Source organism: Rutilus rutilus (genome assembly GCF_951802725.1).
Source record: "Rutilus rutilus genome assembly, chromosome: 9".
Lineage (NCBI taxonomy): Eukaryota > Metazoa > Chordata > Actinopteri > Cypriniformes > Leuciscidae > Rutilus > Rutilus rutilus.
In genome coordinates this window covers 6,375,313-6,390,635 of record NC_140223.1, presented here as the reverse complement: position 1 = coordinate 6,390,635, position 15,323 = coordinate 6,375,313, and the positions used below count along the sequence as shown (strand labels likewise).

The window sequence follows — 15,323 nt, the reverse complement described above, 5'->3', positions numbered from 1 at the left end:
GTCAGATTCATAGTGTCCTAAGATAATGTATTTTATTACATCTTGCAGGATATTAACATTGATAAATATGCCATATATTCTTCCAGAGTTGTTCAATATAGTTACAGTCATATTTTAGTGAAAGACATTTTCTGTGAATTGTGCAAAAATGAACATCTCATGTCAATATCAATTTTACATTTCTTCATGAAATGTTTGACAAAATGTAATTCATTTGAAAGATCATTTTACTTTATTAGTCAGAATTTTTTGTTCTTTTTACAATTTAGATTTTCAGATAAATGATTCCAGAAAAAAAACATACAGAACACACCCAAATAAAAATTTCAAGGACGCTTACCTTATAATTTCTATCTTTTTTTATTTTATTTTTTATTTTGAGTTTGATCAATGATAAAAATGTAAAACCCCTATTAATCTTTTGGCCGATACTAGAGATATTAATTTGTATTCATTGTTTAATAAGACCAATTTGGGTCCGTATTCACAAAACATTTTATCTTTCCACTAATGGCGCTTTTCCACTACACAGTACCAGCTCGCCTCGCCTCGACTCGACTCGACTCACCTTTGTTTGGTTTTCCACTGTGTAAAAGTTGTACCTGTATCTGCTTCCAGGTACTTTTTTTCGTATCACCTCCGGCGAGTTTCTGAGCGAGCTGAGGCAATACTAAAATGTGATGTGAAAACACGGCAGACTGCTGATTGGTCAGAGAGAATCGTCACTATTCACTGCGTTATCATTGCACGCGCCAGACGCGATTTCCTCCATTGTCCTGTGTGTGTGGGTAGCGGGTGTGTGTCGCGTAGAAGATTACGTCACGGCAGTTTCCTGCGGCGTCGCTATGACAACCAGGTACTATTGTGGAGGTACTATCTGCAATGGAAAACGGAGCGAAAAGCGAGCCGAGCCGCTGCAAGTTGAGCTGGTACTGGTAATGGAAAAGCACCATAAGAATTCTCCTAAATGGCAGTAAAAGTTCTTAGTTAAAGGGATACTCCACTTTTTTTGGAAATAGGCTCATTTTACAACTCCCCCAGAGTTAAACAGTTGAGTTTTACCGTTTTCGAATCCATTCAGCCGAACTCCAGGTCTGGCGGTACCACTTTTAGCATAGCTTAGCATAGATCATTGAATCGGACAAGACCATTAGCATCTCTCTCAAAAAAATGACCAAAGAGTTTCGATATTTTTCCTATTTAAAACTTGACTCTTCTGTAGTAACATCATGTACTAAGACCGACGGAAAATGTAAAGTTGCGATTTTCTAGGCTGATATGGCTAGAAACTATACTCTCATTCCTGCGTAATAATCAAGAAACTTTGCTGCCGTACCAGCAAGCGTAATATGAGTCCAGCAAGCGTAATATGAGTCCAGCAAGCGTAATATGACGCAGCGCCTGAAAATAGTCCCCGGCTCAGTAACTTCCAACGTGACCGGGACTAAGTTTGTCGAACCTATTTTTCAGGCACTGCGTCATATCATTACGCCTGCTGCACTCATGGTACGGCAGCAAAGTTTCTTGATTATTACGCAGGAATGAGAGTATAGTTCCTAGCCATATCAGCCTAGAAAATCGCAACTTTACATTTTCCGTCGGTCTTAGTACACGATGTAACTACAGAAGAGTCAAGTTTTAAATAGGAAAAATATCGAAACTCTTTGGTCATTTTTTTGAGAGAGATGCTAATGGTCTTGTCCGATTCAATGATCTATGCTAAGCTATGCTAAAAGTGGTACCGCCAGACCCGGAGATCGGCTGAATGGATTCGAAAACGGTAAAACTCAACTGTTTAACTCTGGGGGAGTTGTAAAATGAGCCTATTCCAAAAAAAGTGGAGTATCCCTTTAAGAGTTTTCTCTTAAAATCCGTTCACAAATCTGCTAAAACCAAACCCTCCAGGACTGAGTTTGGACACCCTTGATCTAGAGGATATTGTGCTTTTAGGACAAACTTTTTTATCTCACAATTTACTTGAGGTATTTGACATGATAACGATTGTTATTCACTTGCAACATTTTTTTATATGATTGAGAAGGCTTGATACATGTTTAAAACTCTTCTCACACTGAGTACACTGGTACGGCTTCTCTCCAGTATGAACTCGCTCATGTAATTTCAGAGATCCAGACTGAGTGAATCTCTTGTCACAATATGAGCACTTGTAAGGTTTTTCTCCAGTGTGAATTCTTTGATGCACATTCAGATGATTAGATGTAGTAAAACTCTTCTCACACTGAGTACACTGGTACGGCTTCTCTCCAGTATGAACTCGCTCGTGTTCTTTCAGGTTTCCAGACTGAGTGAAACTCTTGTCACAGTATGAGCACTTGTAAGGTTTTTCTCCAGTATGAATTCTTTGGTGCTGTTTCAGTTCAGCAGTTGTAATAAAGCTCTTCCCACACTCCGAACACACATGATCTCTCACTTCATCATGTGTTTTCTTGTGCTGTTTAAAACAGAACAGCCGTGAAAAACTCTTTCCACAGAGAGAACACACATAAGGCTTCTCGTCTGAATGAACTTTCAGGTGTTTTTTTAAATTTGATGATGAAATAAAATCTTTACCACACTGATCACAGTTAAATGGTTTTTCTCCAGTGTGAATACGCAGATGAACACCGAGACCTGATTGACAAGTAAAACTCTTTCCACACTGAGTGCATGTATACGGTTTCTCTCCAGTATGAATTCTCATGTGTCTGATGAGGTGACTTTTGTGACGGTAACTCTTTCCACACTGAGTGCAGGAGTGCAGCTTTTTGGCTTTTGTTTTGATGCTCTGCTGTTCCTCCTCTGCTTCATTCAGTTCATGATTTTGCTTATTCACTTCCATCCAGTCTAAAATAAAAATATGATGTGGTTAAAATAAGTTCAAGTGAACTCAGAAGAAGAATTTAACAGAAGAAAGCAACAGAGTATCAAGTATCAGATCTTTGATGTGCCAAAGGTTTGTTCTGCAAATTTCTTGTTAATCTGTGTAAAATGTGTTTGACAACAGCTATACAAGATTATGACCATTAAGATGCATTTTCTGTATCATTTATCTGATTTATCTGAAACATCTTGAACCAGTCTGCTGAACTGAAGCTTAGTTACCTTAATGTTTTTCAACAGTCAACAATGAAGAATCAAGAATGGACACCAACCTATTTGTTCCTCAGTATCTTCATGTTTTATTCTGGATGGTTCTGGATCCCTCATGTCTTCAATCTCCTCTTTAATAAACTCCATCTTTAACAGTCACACAGATTTCAGCTGCTACTCCTGGAGTTTGTCCTTCTCTTGTAGGATGATGGGAATATTCCCAGTATTTATTGGTGAATTGTTGTGGGAGGGGCTTCACTGCAGGTGTGAACTGTGATCACTGTGTGATACTGACGCCCACAGGACCAGATCTGGAAAAATCAAAGATACGTTACTGGATTACTTTAACAGCAAAACAAATATGGTGACTTTAATTTAGTTCAAATATAGAGCATTTGATGGTTATATATTATAGGGGCCTATTTTAACGATCTAAGCGCATGGTCTAAAGTGCGGGTCGCAAGTCTAGAATAATTTAACGATGGGAAAAACGGTCGGCGGGTCTAAAATGGTTGTCCCTATTCTCTTAATGAGTAATGGTGTTTTGGGTGTAATGTGCAATAAACCAATCAGAGTCTCATCTCCCATTCCCTTTAAAAGCCAGTTGCGCTCACGCCATGGCGGATTCGCTATTTACATGGCGGAATTTGCAAAAAGATTGAGAAAGACTGAATGCTTCCCCAGAAAGCGAACAGATCAGCTTAAGCGCGAGGTTAAAGCTCAAGCAGACCATCTACGGGACAAGCCGGAATCCACCGTATCTTTATGTACACAAAATTTATCCTTTGCATTGTAATCCTTTTATTTTTTTTATATTTGGCTAGTTTGTCTGCTGTCCCTGTGTGTGTAATAAGCTGAATGTACGCAGGTTGTGGACCCACCTATAGGCGCACATTACTAACGCGCTCTTTAAAGGGGTACTTCACCGTTTTTTCATATTAAACTATGTTATTCCCTTAACTAAGACGAGTTGATACATACCTCTCTCGTCTCAGTGCGTGCACTCAATCGCTCTGGCGCGCGGCGACACTTTGATAGCACTTAGCTTAGCCCAGTTCATTCATTAGGATCCAAACAGAGATGAAGTTAGAAGCGACCAAACACCTCCACGTTTTCCCTATTTAAATACAGTTACAAGAGTAGTTACACGACCAAGTATAGTGACACAAAATAAAACGTGGCGCTTTTCTAAGCAGGTAAAAAGGATAACTATAATGTATGGCGGAATAGCACTTGAAGTTGGGAGCACTTCGACTCTACGCAGTAAAAAGTCACGTCGGTTGTGAGAGGGAGAGGATTTTTTTACCTCACATTTAAGCCTAATAAATGATTATAAATGTGTTATATCAAGAATGGCAAACAGGCTGAAAGAAAATGCAAATTCACTCTCTGACAGAAGGTGGCGCTTGTGGAAAAGCAGAAATACAGCGGTTACTCCAGAACACAATAAACGTACTTATAAACACTACTTTATTAGACATACTGAGGAAAAATAAAAGAAGATGCCATCGAAACTTTTATGAAGACAGTCATTTCCCTTCAGATACATTAAAATAAAAACTCCTCAGATCTGCACTAATCACGTGAATGGTCTATTTCAGTGTCAGAAAGAGAGTTTGCAGGTTTGGTTTCTGCCTTTAATAGTATTTTTAGTCATGTACTTTAACCTGAAGGGTAAAACATTGATAGGTGATTATCACATAAAGTGATGATCCTGTAGTTTGTCTGACACTAATGACGTGCTTGATGTGCCAATTTACAGAAGATCTCAGACATCACCATAATGAATGAGGTGAAAACAGGGACTATATATTGAATGAGATAAAGATGCTTTTCAGCAGCTCAGTTAAATTTTATAATTCAGTTATTTTGTTAGACTGTTAATTTGGTAATTGTAAGTTACATGTTTTGTTTTTTGTTGTTGTTTTCTATTATTCTCATCAATCGTTAAAAAATTTTTTGTTCATTCAAGAGATTCGATGATGCGTCCAGTAATGGAACAAGTGAGTCCATTCAAATCGATTTAGAAAAATAATGCAAATTAATAAAATATTTAGTCTTTAAATAAAAAGATTGCATTCCAACAATTGCCATTTTGTCAGAACATCAAGTAAATGACAAGTTATTTTTGTTTAGTTGCCTATTCTTAATCTCTATTTCAAACTTAACATCATGATTCTCAATTTATCCAGAATCTTGCAGCTTTACAAAAACGGTGCCATTACTTTGACAATACAAATGTGAATATTTGGATATAATATTATTCACTGTGACACTTGGACAACGCTTCTTCATAGGATTCACTACAGAGCTTGAATGTCTAAAACTCTCTCCACACTGAGTACAGTAACGGTAAGGTAAACATCGCTCACCTGCAGACAGGAATACGGAGAAAATATTCCACATTTGTCCTTCATTCACATTCACGATCGTTAATAGCGTGACTTTCAGCTGGTCATCTAGTGAAAGTTTCAGCTCGTCCCTCTCGCTTCTCTCTTCTGCGCATCTTCAGTGCGCAGAGTGTCATGTTTCTTAAAGGGGCCGCAAATTATATAAGTGTATAAACCCTTTCGTAGCAAGTTTAAATCAAGCTGAGCCCTAGAATGCAACACCTTAATATTTCCACAATAGTGCTGTATGGTAAATCTTAGACTTGTTTTCAGTTTAAACAATCACAGTTAAAATGTTTTTGTCAAGACAATATGTTTGTTTATTTCTCACAATATAGTAAACTTGGTAAATAAGTTAAAGACTTCATGTATATGTACATATATCTAATTCAATATAAACCTACTACACAATCCATCCAGGGAGATTTTTGCAAAAAAAAAAAACATATTTATACTATGAGAGTTGCTGAAGCTTAAACTCTGAAGTCTTTCAAGGAAACCTGGTGGGCTTCATATGAGCAATTATATCTTTAAACTGCTTCAGAGAATGAAATCTGAGATCTAATTCCAGCAGTCTGACCAATGAAAAAGTTTAAAAACTCTTCACACGTCAACAGAAGGAGTGAGTGAAGGAGTAGGGTGGAGCAAAGCATTAACAGTAGAAAAAAGTACTATAGAATCATGATTCATGATAATTTCTGAGATTATGTCAGAAAAATAATTTGATCTAGCTAATTTAACAGCTCTTTGATAGTTGCTCAAACGATTCTTTAAAATCTCATAAGAGACCTGGGCCCATATTCATAAAGAATCTTAATGCAAAGAGTAGCTCCTAGTGACAAAATTCTAAGAAAATTCTTAGAAATGTGGGCGTTTACTCTTAAAATTAAAGAAAAAAGTCATTCAGAAAGCATCTTAACCCTTAAAAGAGGTCTTAAGGTCAAAATTGTTAGGAGCATGGACAAGGACTTTTAAGAGGCTTAAGAGTTTCTTTAGCAGAGGAGAAAATGTCACAAAGACGAAGAGGGAGAAGAAATGTGTTGCAAACAATGGATGACAGTGAGTTAATAAGACGCTATAGATTAGATCGTGCAGGGATCATGTTTGTGACTGATCTTATTAGAGACACGCTAACATCTCCGATAAAGCGCAGAAATTCCATAGCGCCAGAAATGAAAGTAATCACTACATTACGATATTTGGCAACTGGGAAAATTCCATGTTTGATACATTAAAACCAACATTAAAACCACCACTTAAATAGACATGCCAGCAATCAGTGTAATTGGAAAGAGTGGAACAATTTTGATCATTCTAAGCCAATCAAATACCTTATAGGAAATTAACAGCATGGTAAATAAAAAAAAGAGGATTTATATACACATATAGGCCGATAATGTGTGTGTGTGTGTGTGTGTGTGTGAGAACGGTCAAATAGGAAAAATTACGCATGTAATTTCAAAGTGAAGGCTTAGAATAGACCCTATACTTAAAATCACTTTTTTTTTCCTTCTTGGACAACCAACCAATCACAGTCTTCAAAAGATTGTGTCATACATAGCAACGGGGTCAACCCCGCCTCCTCACTAAGATGAAAGTTTTTGTCTATTCCTTACTCAGAGTTGCTCTCAGATCGGTCCCGAATCGCTCTTAAGCTAAGACTCCTACTTAAAAGTTTTTAAGCTAAATTAAGAGTTTTCTGAGAGGATTCTTAGAATCTTTATGAATACGGGCCCTGTAATTTATCTTTTAGCCATTTACGTTCAGCCCTCCTACACTCCTGCCTAAGAGCACAATACTGTTAAACCAGGGCTGCGATTTTACCTTTTTTTTTCATGACTTCAAAAGGAGCCACAACGGCTAAAATATCTAAACAAGAAGAGTTAAACTGATTGACCAATTCTTCTAAAACCATACAGGGAGAGGAGGGTGACTCGATCAATGTAATTAAAGGAGAGACCTCAAAAACCGCTGAAAATGTACTAGCGGTGCAAGGAGTGAGTACATGAGATGTATCAGAAGAAACATTATTACCCAGAGCACCAAAAGGAAAGTTAGAGCTAAAAAGAACAGTCTTATGATCAGAAAAAACAGTATCAGATATCTTCACACTACACAAGGTCAAGCGTATGACCACACTCATGAATTGGTCCAGAAACACATGGTAAAAAGTCAATGACTAATACATTTTAAAATTCTTTCACCAGGGGCTTTGAAGGGCAGCACACATTGAAATCCCCCAAAATTAAAATATTGTCAAAAGAGGGGACAATTGCAGACAAAAATTCAGCGATCTCCTGTATAAAATCCCCATTAAAGTTTGGGGGTCTTTAAATCAAAGCACATAACACAGATTTAAAAGAGTTAATTTACAAACAAAATTAACCTATTTAAAGATAGAATAAGACACAGAAGGTATTAGTAAGTCTACACTTAAACTGACTGACTTAAAAATGACTGCAAGACCCCTCGCCCCGGCCAACACATCTAGGGGTACTGAAAAATCTACAACAGGAGAAGAAAGTTCAGAGAGAGGAGTGATTTCGCCAGCATTAAGCCAAGTCTCAGTGACAAATAAAAAATAAATTTTAAGAGAAAGAAAGCGATCATTCAAAATAAAGGTCTTATTTGCCAGAGATCTCACATTAATCAACGCCATTGTCACTGGAATGGTGTCAGGAGAGTATTGAAAAGAGGAATCTTAAAAAGAGGAATTCTTACACTGAGTACAGCTACTCTCCAGTATGAGCTCGCTCATGTAATTTCAGGTTTCCAGATTGAGTGAAACTCTTGTCACAAACTGAACACTTATAAGGTTTTTCTCCAGTATGAAGTCGCTCATGTGATTTCAGGCTCCCAGACTGAGTGAAACTCTTGTCACAATATGAGCACTTGTAAGGTTTTTCTCCAGTATGAATTCTTTGGTGCTGTTTCAGATGGCCATCCGTAATAAAGCTCTTCCCACAGTCACAACACACATGATCTCTCACTTCATTATGTGTTTTCTGGTGCACTTTAAAACTGTCCAGCCGTGAAAAACTCTTTCCACAGAGAGAACACAAGTGAGGCTTAACACCTGAATGAACGGTTAGGTGTTTTTTGAGATATGATGGTGAAATAAAATCTTTACCACACTGATCACAGTTAAATGGCCTTTCGCCAGAGTGAATGTGCAGATGATACTTGAAAGATTTTGGACATTTGAAACTCTTATCACACTGAGTACAGAGGTACGGCTTCTCTCCAGTATGAACTCGTTGATGATGTTTCAGTTCACTAGTTGTAATAAAGCTCTTCCCACAGTCAAAGCACACATGATCTCTCACTTCATTATGTGTTTTCTGGTGCGTTTTATAATTGTCCAGTCGAGAAAAACTCTTTCCACAGAGAGAACACACATAAGGCAACTCGTCTGAATGAACTTTGAGATGTGTTATTAGATTTGATGATGAAATAAAATCTTTACCACACTGATCACAGGTAAATGGTTTTTCTCCAGAGTGAATACGCAGATGAATTTTTAGTATGGATGAAGATGTGAAACTCTTTCCACACTGAGTGCATGGATACGGTTTCTCTCCAGTGTGAATTCTCATGTGCACATTAAGGTTTTGTTCATTTTGCAAACTCTTTCCACACTGAGAGCAGGAGTGCAGCTTTTTGACTTTTGCTCCTTGAGTTTTGAAGTCACAATGTTTCTTTACTTTATGCAGTTCTTCTCTTTGCTCCATTATTTCCATCTGATCTAAAAATAAACATTAAGGATTATAATCAGTTTAAGCAGGATAAATTCAAGGAAAATTCAAGTGATGTTGATGTTGAAGGTTTGCCAGCAAGCAATTTTCCAATTAAAAGACGTCTGATAGCTGTCCAAATACAGCCCTGATGTCTACGCTAAAACAAGGCAAAATTTGGGCTGTCAGTGAAAATATAATAGACGTATAACCATAGCCCAAGAATAGACTAGTCATCAATTAGTCAAATGTCAAAGAAATAAAACCAAACACCTTGTTATCACTGTTGACTTTGTTTACATTAGGGAATATAATATATATCTCGCAAGTTATTTTTGGCAAAAATGATGTGTAACCAAATTCAAGGTTATTTTGGCTAGAAGTGGGTTACTCATAGCCGGACTATATTGGGGCTATAGTTAACCTAGACGGTGAAATTATGACTATTGCTTGCTGGGTTGTTATATCATTTTCATTCATTTGAATGATTCAAATGTTTTTGACAACTGCTATATCCAAGGTTATGATGATTTAGATGCATTTCTACATCATTTATCATCCATATACTACTTATTTCGCAGCTAACAAAGCAGTCAACAATGAAGAATCAAGAATTAACACCAACCTATTTGTTCCTCAGTATCTTCATGTTTTATTCTGGATGGTCCTGGATCACCCATGTCTTCAATCTCCTCTTTAATAAACTCCATCTTGAACAGTCACGCAGTTTTCAGCTGCTACACTCTTGTAGAATGATGTGAATATTCCAAGTATTTATTGGTGAATTGTTGTGGGAGGGGCTTCACTGCAGGACCAGATCTGGAAAAATCAAAAGATTTAAAAAATAATTTATACTGGATTACTTTAACAGAAAACGCATATGGTGCCTTTCCCCGCACAGCGAGCTGCCTTCCCCGGCGTGTCAAAATGGGTTCTCAATGAGTTAAATTTGCTCGCAGGCCACCCTGGTTCAGGGGCATAATCGACACTTCGGTAAGGAGCATGTCCTCCTCACCGAAATTAGTGAGTTTGCTGGAGAAAGGAGCTGTAGAGACAGTTCCTCCTCCACACAGCAAATCAGGCTTCTACAGTCGCTACTTCCTCGTTTCCAAAAAGGATGGCGGCCTCAGGCCCATCCTGGATCCTGGACATCCGAATCGCACCCTCATGATGCTACGGCAGCCGTTTAAGATGCTAACCTTGAAACAAATCCTCTCGCAAGTATGCCCAGGGGATCTGAAATATGCATACTTATATCCAAATAGCCACCCCTAACAGATAGTTTTTGAGATTCGCGTTTGAAGGGATGGTCTGCCAGTATACGGTCATACCATTCAGAATTTCCCTGTTACCACGCACTTTTATGAAGTGCAAGGATGCAGCACTTCCCCCCGAGACAGAAGGGGATACACATCCTGCATTACCTCAATGACTGGCTCATTCTTGCCCAGTCAGAGGCAGAGTTGATTTCTCACAGATCTATGCTCCTCAGCCGTCTAAAATGGACTCAATCAACTAGGACTCAATCAACATAGAACCAAGAGCTCACTGTCTCCCAGCCAGAGAATCTCTTTCCTGGTGAATGGTTCTCGACTCAGCCCAAATGCAGGCGTGGCTATCAACCGAGTGTGCTCAAACTATCCAGCGTCTTGCAATATCGTTCAGAGTAGGAGTCTCTTCCCCTCTCAGAAATTTTCAGACGATGCTAGGGCTAATGGCCTCCGCATCGTCAGTTCTTCCGCTGGGCTTGCTGCACATGCGCCCCATGCAGTACTGGCTGAAACCCCTGGTCCCAGCTCACGTCTGGCGATACGCCTTCGTGTCAAGGTGAACAAATGCTGCATCTGAGCCCTGGCCCCTTGGAAGGACCCCAGCTGTGACCTGACTGGAGTAAACATGGGGTTGGTCTCGAGGAGGAAGGTGGTTACTACAGATGCTACTACAGAGAGGTCGACCTCTTTGCCTCTGAAGACAACTCTCACTGTGCAATGCCTTTACAAAGAAAAGGGCCTTTCCCGCGGTCGCGCTACTCCCTCAGGTCATGAAGTGGATCAGGGAGGATAGACGCACCATCCTTCTTATGGCCCCTCTCTGGCGGACCCAACCTTGGTTTCCCGAGTTGATTCAGTTGCTAGCAGCAGCCCCATGGCCAATTCCCCTGAGGAAAGACTTCCTTTCCCAGGCGAACAGGACAATCTGGCATCCCCAACCCGAGCTGTGGGCCCTCCACTTATGTCCCCTCAATGGGAACTTACAGACCTCCCAGAGAGGGTCCTGAATACTATCTCTGAAGCTAGAGCCCCGTCCATGAGACGCCTCTACGCCTTTAAGTGGTCTGTTTTCTCAGACTGGAACCAAGACTCTATTTCATGTGAAGTACCACTGGTGCTTTCCTTTCTACAGGCACTCATGGACGTGGGTCACACCCCCTCCACGCTCCAAGTCTATGTGGCGGACATAGCAGCATACCAAGCTCCTGTGGCTGGCCAGTCGCTGGGTAGAAGGAACCTGGTTGTTCACTTCTTGAAAAGGGCAAGGAGGCTCAACCCGCCTCGTCCTTTTACCATACCCTCTTGGGACCTATTGACAGTCCTTAAGAGCCCCCCCTTCGAGCTGCTTTCGCTAAAGACCGCACTCCTGTTAGCATCGGTCAAGCGAGTGGGCGATTTACAAGGTTGTCCTCAAGGCATGGCTACGCGCCCAAAGTGCTCTCTACTCTGCTCAGAGCACAAGTTATTTTGCTGTCGGCTATTCCCGCTTCGGAAGACGAGCATCAATTACACTTACTCTGCCCTGTCCGGTCCCTAAGAGTATAGTAAATATAGAGCATCCTGCCCAGTTTAGGCAGTCAAAGCAGCTCTTCATATGCTACGGTGGTCACACCAAAGGGATTCCAGTCACGAAGCAGAGATTATCCCGCTGGATAGTGGACGCCATCGCATTGGCTTACACTTTGATAGGCCTTCAATGCCTCATCGGCATCAGAGCACAATCCTCCCGGTCTACTGACATTTGTTAAGACATCTGATTTAAACGTTACAATGCTCATGCTAACTTTCGTTAACTCTACAATAAGTAAATCCACTTCACCAGCTAATTAATCTTCGACAGAGATGCCATATATAGACATATACAGAGCTACCGCAAAACCGTAAGTTCAAAGACAATATTCTAAAGAGGGGCACGCACTTGTTTCTCTGGCGCATAAGGTATATAGCAAGACACAATACAGGTGAACATTTCGAAAAGGAAAATCTCAGTTACTAACGTAACCTTGGTTTCCTGATATAATGGCAGCGAGTATTGTGTAGATGGCCGTGCTATGGCGCTACACGACTTGGTGTACGTCGCTTTGTATTTTATCATTTATAAGTGATATCAAATTGTTCATGAAGGCTGGAAATGAAAATGCCTCATATTCAGGTGTGCATTATTATTAGGTACATTTTCTTTTACAGATAAATTAAGCCCAAAAAGAGATTTAACTTTAATAATAAGATTAAATTATTAAATGCCCATGAGAAGGATGCAGTACTAATGCAATAATAGAAATTGCAGTTAGGGCATGACCATTGGACAGTGAAAGGCTCATTTGGGTCAGGCAAAAACAGTTTTCAACGAAATAATTTTTATAGTTTTCTTTTTTCTTTTTTGTTGTCATGCCCAATTCTCATCAATCCTTAAAAAAATAGTTAATTCATGAAATTCGTTCAAAAAGCTTATACATCCAGTAATGGAACAAGTGAGTGAGTCATTCATTCAAAACGATTCGGAAAAATAATTTTAAGATTTAGTCTATAAATAAAATGACTGCCTTGCAACAACTGGCTTTCTGTCAGAGCGAAATGACATGCTATTTGTTTTAATTGTATATCAAAATCGTGGTTTCTATTTTAAATAAAACATCATGATTCCCAATTTATCCAGAACAGAAAGGGTGCCATTATATTACTTTGACAATACAAATGTACAAATTTGTCACACCATTCAGGTACCTGAAAACAAACTAACTGAATGAATGGATGGATGGATATGCTTTGCTAACTGTGACACTTGGACTACAGAGCTTGAAAGTCTAACTCTCTCCACATTAGTGCGGCTTCTCCCCAGTATGAACTCGCTCGTGTGATTCCAGCAGTGGTGGAGGAAGTACTGAATCTCAGTACTTAAGTAAAAGTACAAATAACCAGAGACATATTTACTTTAGTAAAAGTAAAAGTACCACAGTGAAAACCCTACTTAAGTAAAAAGTAAAAAGTACCTGATTTTAAATGTACTTTAAGTATTAAAAGTAAAAGTACTTTCATAACAATTTATTCTCTTAATGTCTATATTCTAATAATTAGGGCTGTAACAATATGCAATATGAAACCGAAATATGTGTATGCAATATGTGTCGCGGTGTGAGTGCGAGAAGGCAGAATCGCGACACACCCCTTATTTGAAGTTAACATTATACAATACGTAGACCTGGATAAATTCTTTAAAATTGGGCAATCCCAGCGTTATGGTCGTGACAATTGCAGTAAAAACTTGAAATGTAAATTCTCAAATACCAATTGAAACTGTTTATATATCCATACTCCCTTAATAAAGAAGTCCAGACATTAGAAAAATACTAGTCTACTACAGACACATGCGTTTTATATTTTAATATGAGGGAAATATAAATCCGTAACGGACGTGACACAAAAAAAATCTTTAACTTTTAGGTGGCAAAATATTTTTTTGTAATTCTGTGAATTTCACTGTGCAAACCAAAAGTAATACCCACCGGATGAAGAACATATCACAGACCATATCATATTCATTTTATTTTTGCGTTCACATTTATGAGGAAAAAACAATGTTACGGACGTGTCAGTTCTCCGTTACGCACGTGAGCACTCTGAAAGCGGCACTAAAATACTGCTTTAAAACGTTCACAGAGACCTCAAAAGCCCTTCTTTTAAAGTGAATTTCGTTTCGTATTAATTGTATCTTAATTTTAATCAATATTTCATTCATGTTTCATGGATTTAATAAATAAGTAAATATAGCAGAAAATAGATCAGGACACGGAGGCGCGGGCGCGTGAACTGGTGAAACTCATGAACCGAAACTCAGGTCTGTACTTGCCTCACAGACCTGAGATGTATATATATATATATATAGAAAACTTGAAATGTGTACTTTTAAACAGAACAATTCAAAACGAAAGAAAACAGACTGCTTTCTGCATGTAATCCGTATGAAATGTGCATTTCTCTCTGGCGCGTTCACTGCAAAGATCGCGCGTCAGCATCAATTAAAATGTCTCCTTGTTATATTTTACATATTCATAATAATTACTTTTGCCGGTTCTTTGTGACAGCTTTATTGGCAGCGCCACAGTTGCATGTTACATGAACGCGTCAGCACCGAAAACATGGAGATTTTTTTCAATCCCTGTTTTGGCAAGGGGAAAAACTGATCAGAAAATGTAACGAAAATGTAACGAAACGTTGTAGAAATGTAGTGGAGTAGAAAGTATAATAATTGCTGCAAAAAGTAACGAAGTAAAAGTCAAAAGTATGCACTACTGATTCTACTTAAGTAAAGTACAGATACGTGAAAAATGTACTTAAGTAAAGTAACGAAGTATTTTTACTTCGTTACATTCCACCACTGGATTCCAGTGCAGACAAACCTTATTCACGATATGAGGGCTTGTACTCTGGAGCCAGTTAATGTTAAACTCTGTAATCTGGGAACAGTCCTCACCTGCAGGCTGGAAATATACGGCATCCAGAGAAAATCTTCCACATTAGCCCTTCATTTACGATCGTTAACAGCGTCACTTACAGCCTCAACTGGTGAAAGTTTCAGCTCGTCTCTCTCGCTTCTCTCTTCTGCGCAGGCGCGTCAGTTCATGTCATGTTTCTTAAAGGGGCCGCGTGTTATAGCATTGTATTCAAAGGCTTCCGTCTTTTTTGTTGACATCTTTATTTGTCTAAAATTTAAATTTATCCATTATAACTTGGTCACGGAGCAGTTGAGTAATGTCACATTTTCAATCAAGCTGATATTCGGGAAAACAGCACTCTATATTTTATGTTGATTGGTTGTATGATGCTTGAGTTGTTCCTCT

General features: G+C 38.9%; 3 protein-coding genes across 9 annotated transcripts in view; all 3 read right to left on the bottom strand.

The window, feature by feature from the left end:
• Positions 1-14,906, bottom strand: part of LOC311296647 (uncharacterized protein) — a 35,547-nt gene extending 20,641 nt beyond the window's left edge. Inside the window, exons 1-4 of one of the 5 annotated variants that reach the window (XM_084418526.1) lie at positions 5,463-5,600; positions 4,072-4,207; positions 3,153-3,401; positions 1,812-2,844 (exon numbers count right to left, since the gene is read on the bottom strand). In XM_084418526.1, the coding sequence (XP_084274652.1) occupies positions 2,009-2,844; positions 3,153-3,237 (921 nt within the window). In that variant the 5' untranslated portion in view covers positions 3,238-3,401; positions 4,072-4,207; positions 5,463-5,600 and the 3' untranslated portion in view covers positions 1,812-2,008. Of the gene's footprint in view, positions 1-1,811; positions 2,845-3,152; positions 3,402-4,071; positions 4,208-5,462; positions 5,601-14,882 lie in introns of those variants that run through there. The other 4 variants (XM_084418521.1, XM_084418527.1, XM_084418523.1 and 1 more) reach the window with 4 other exon arrangements.
• LOC311296638 (uncharacterized protein) overlaps positions 1-15,323 on the bottom strand; it is a 121,844-nt gene that overhangs the window by 43,841 nt on the left and 62,680 nt on the right. The window lies entirely within an intron of this gene.
• On the bottom strand, positions 5,788-15,081 carry LOC311296664 (uncharacterized protein). Of its 2 annotated transcripts, none has more exons than XM_084418549.1 (3): positions 14,957-15,081; positions 9,840-10,033; positions 5,788-9,225 (listed from the first exon to the last, which is right to left on the bottom strand). In XM_084418549.1, exons 2-3 carry the CDS (start codon positions 9,922-9,924, stop codon positions 8,213-8,215), a joined length of 1,098 nt encoding a protein of 365 aa, XP_084274675.1. In that variant the 5' UTR covers positions 9,925-10,033; positions 14,957-15,081; the 3' UTR covers positions 5,788-8,212. The 2 variants fall into 2 exon arrangements, with proteins under 2 accessions (XP_084274675.1, XP_084274676.1); XM_084418550.1 differs by having other exon boundaries at positions 5,788-9,220.

Coding starts and splice junctions, on each gene's coding strand:
- LOC311296664 (XM_084418549.1), bottom strand. CDS start 9,924: ATGGAGTTTATTAAAGAGGAGATTGAAGACATGGGTGATCCAGGACCA. Junction 9,226..9,839: donor AGATACTGAGGAACAAATAG/GTTGGTGTTAAT, acceptor GTTTATTTTTAG/ATCAGATGGAAATAATGGAG.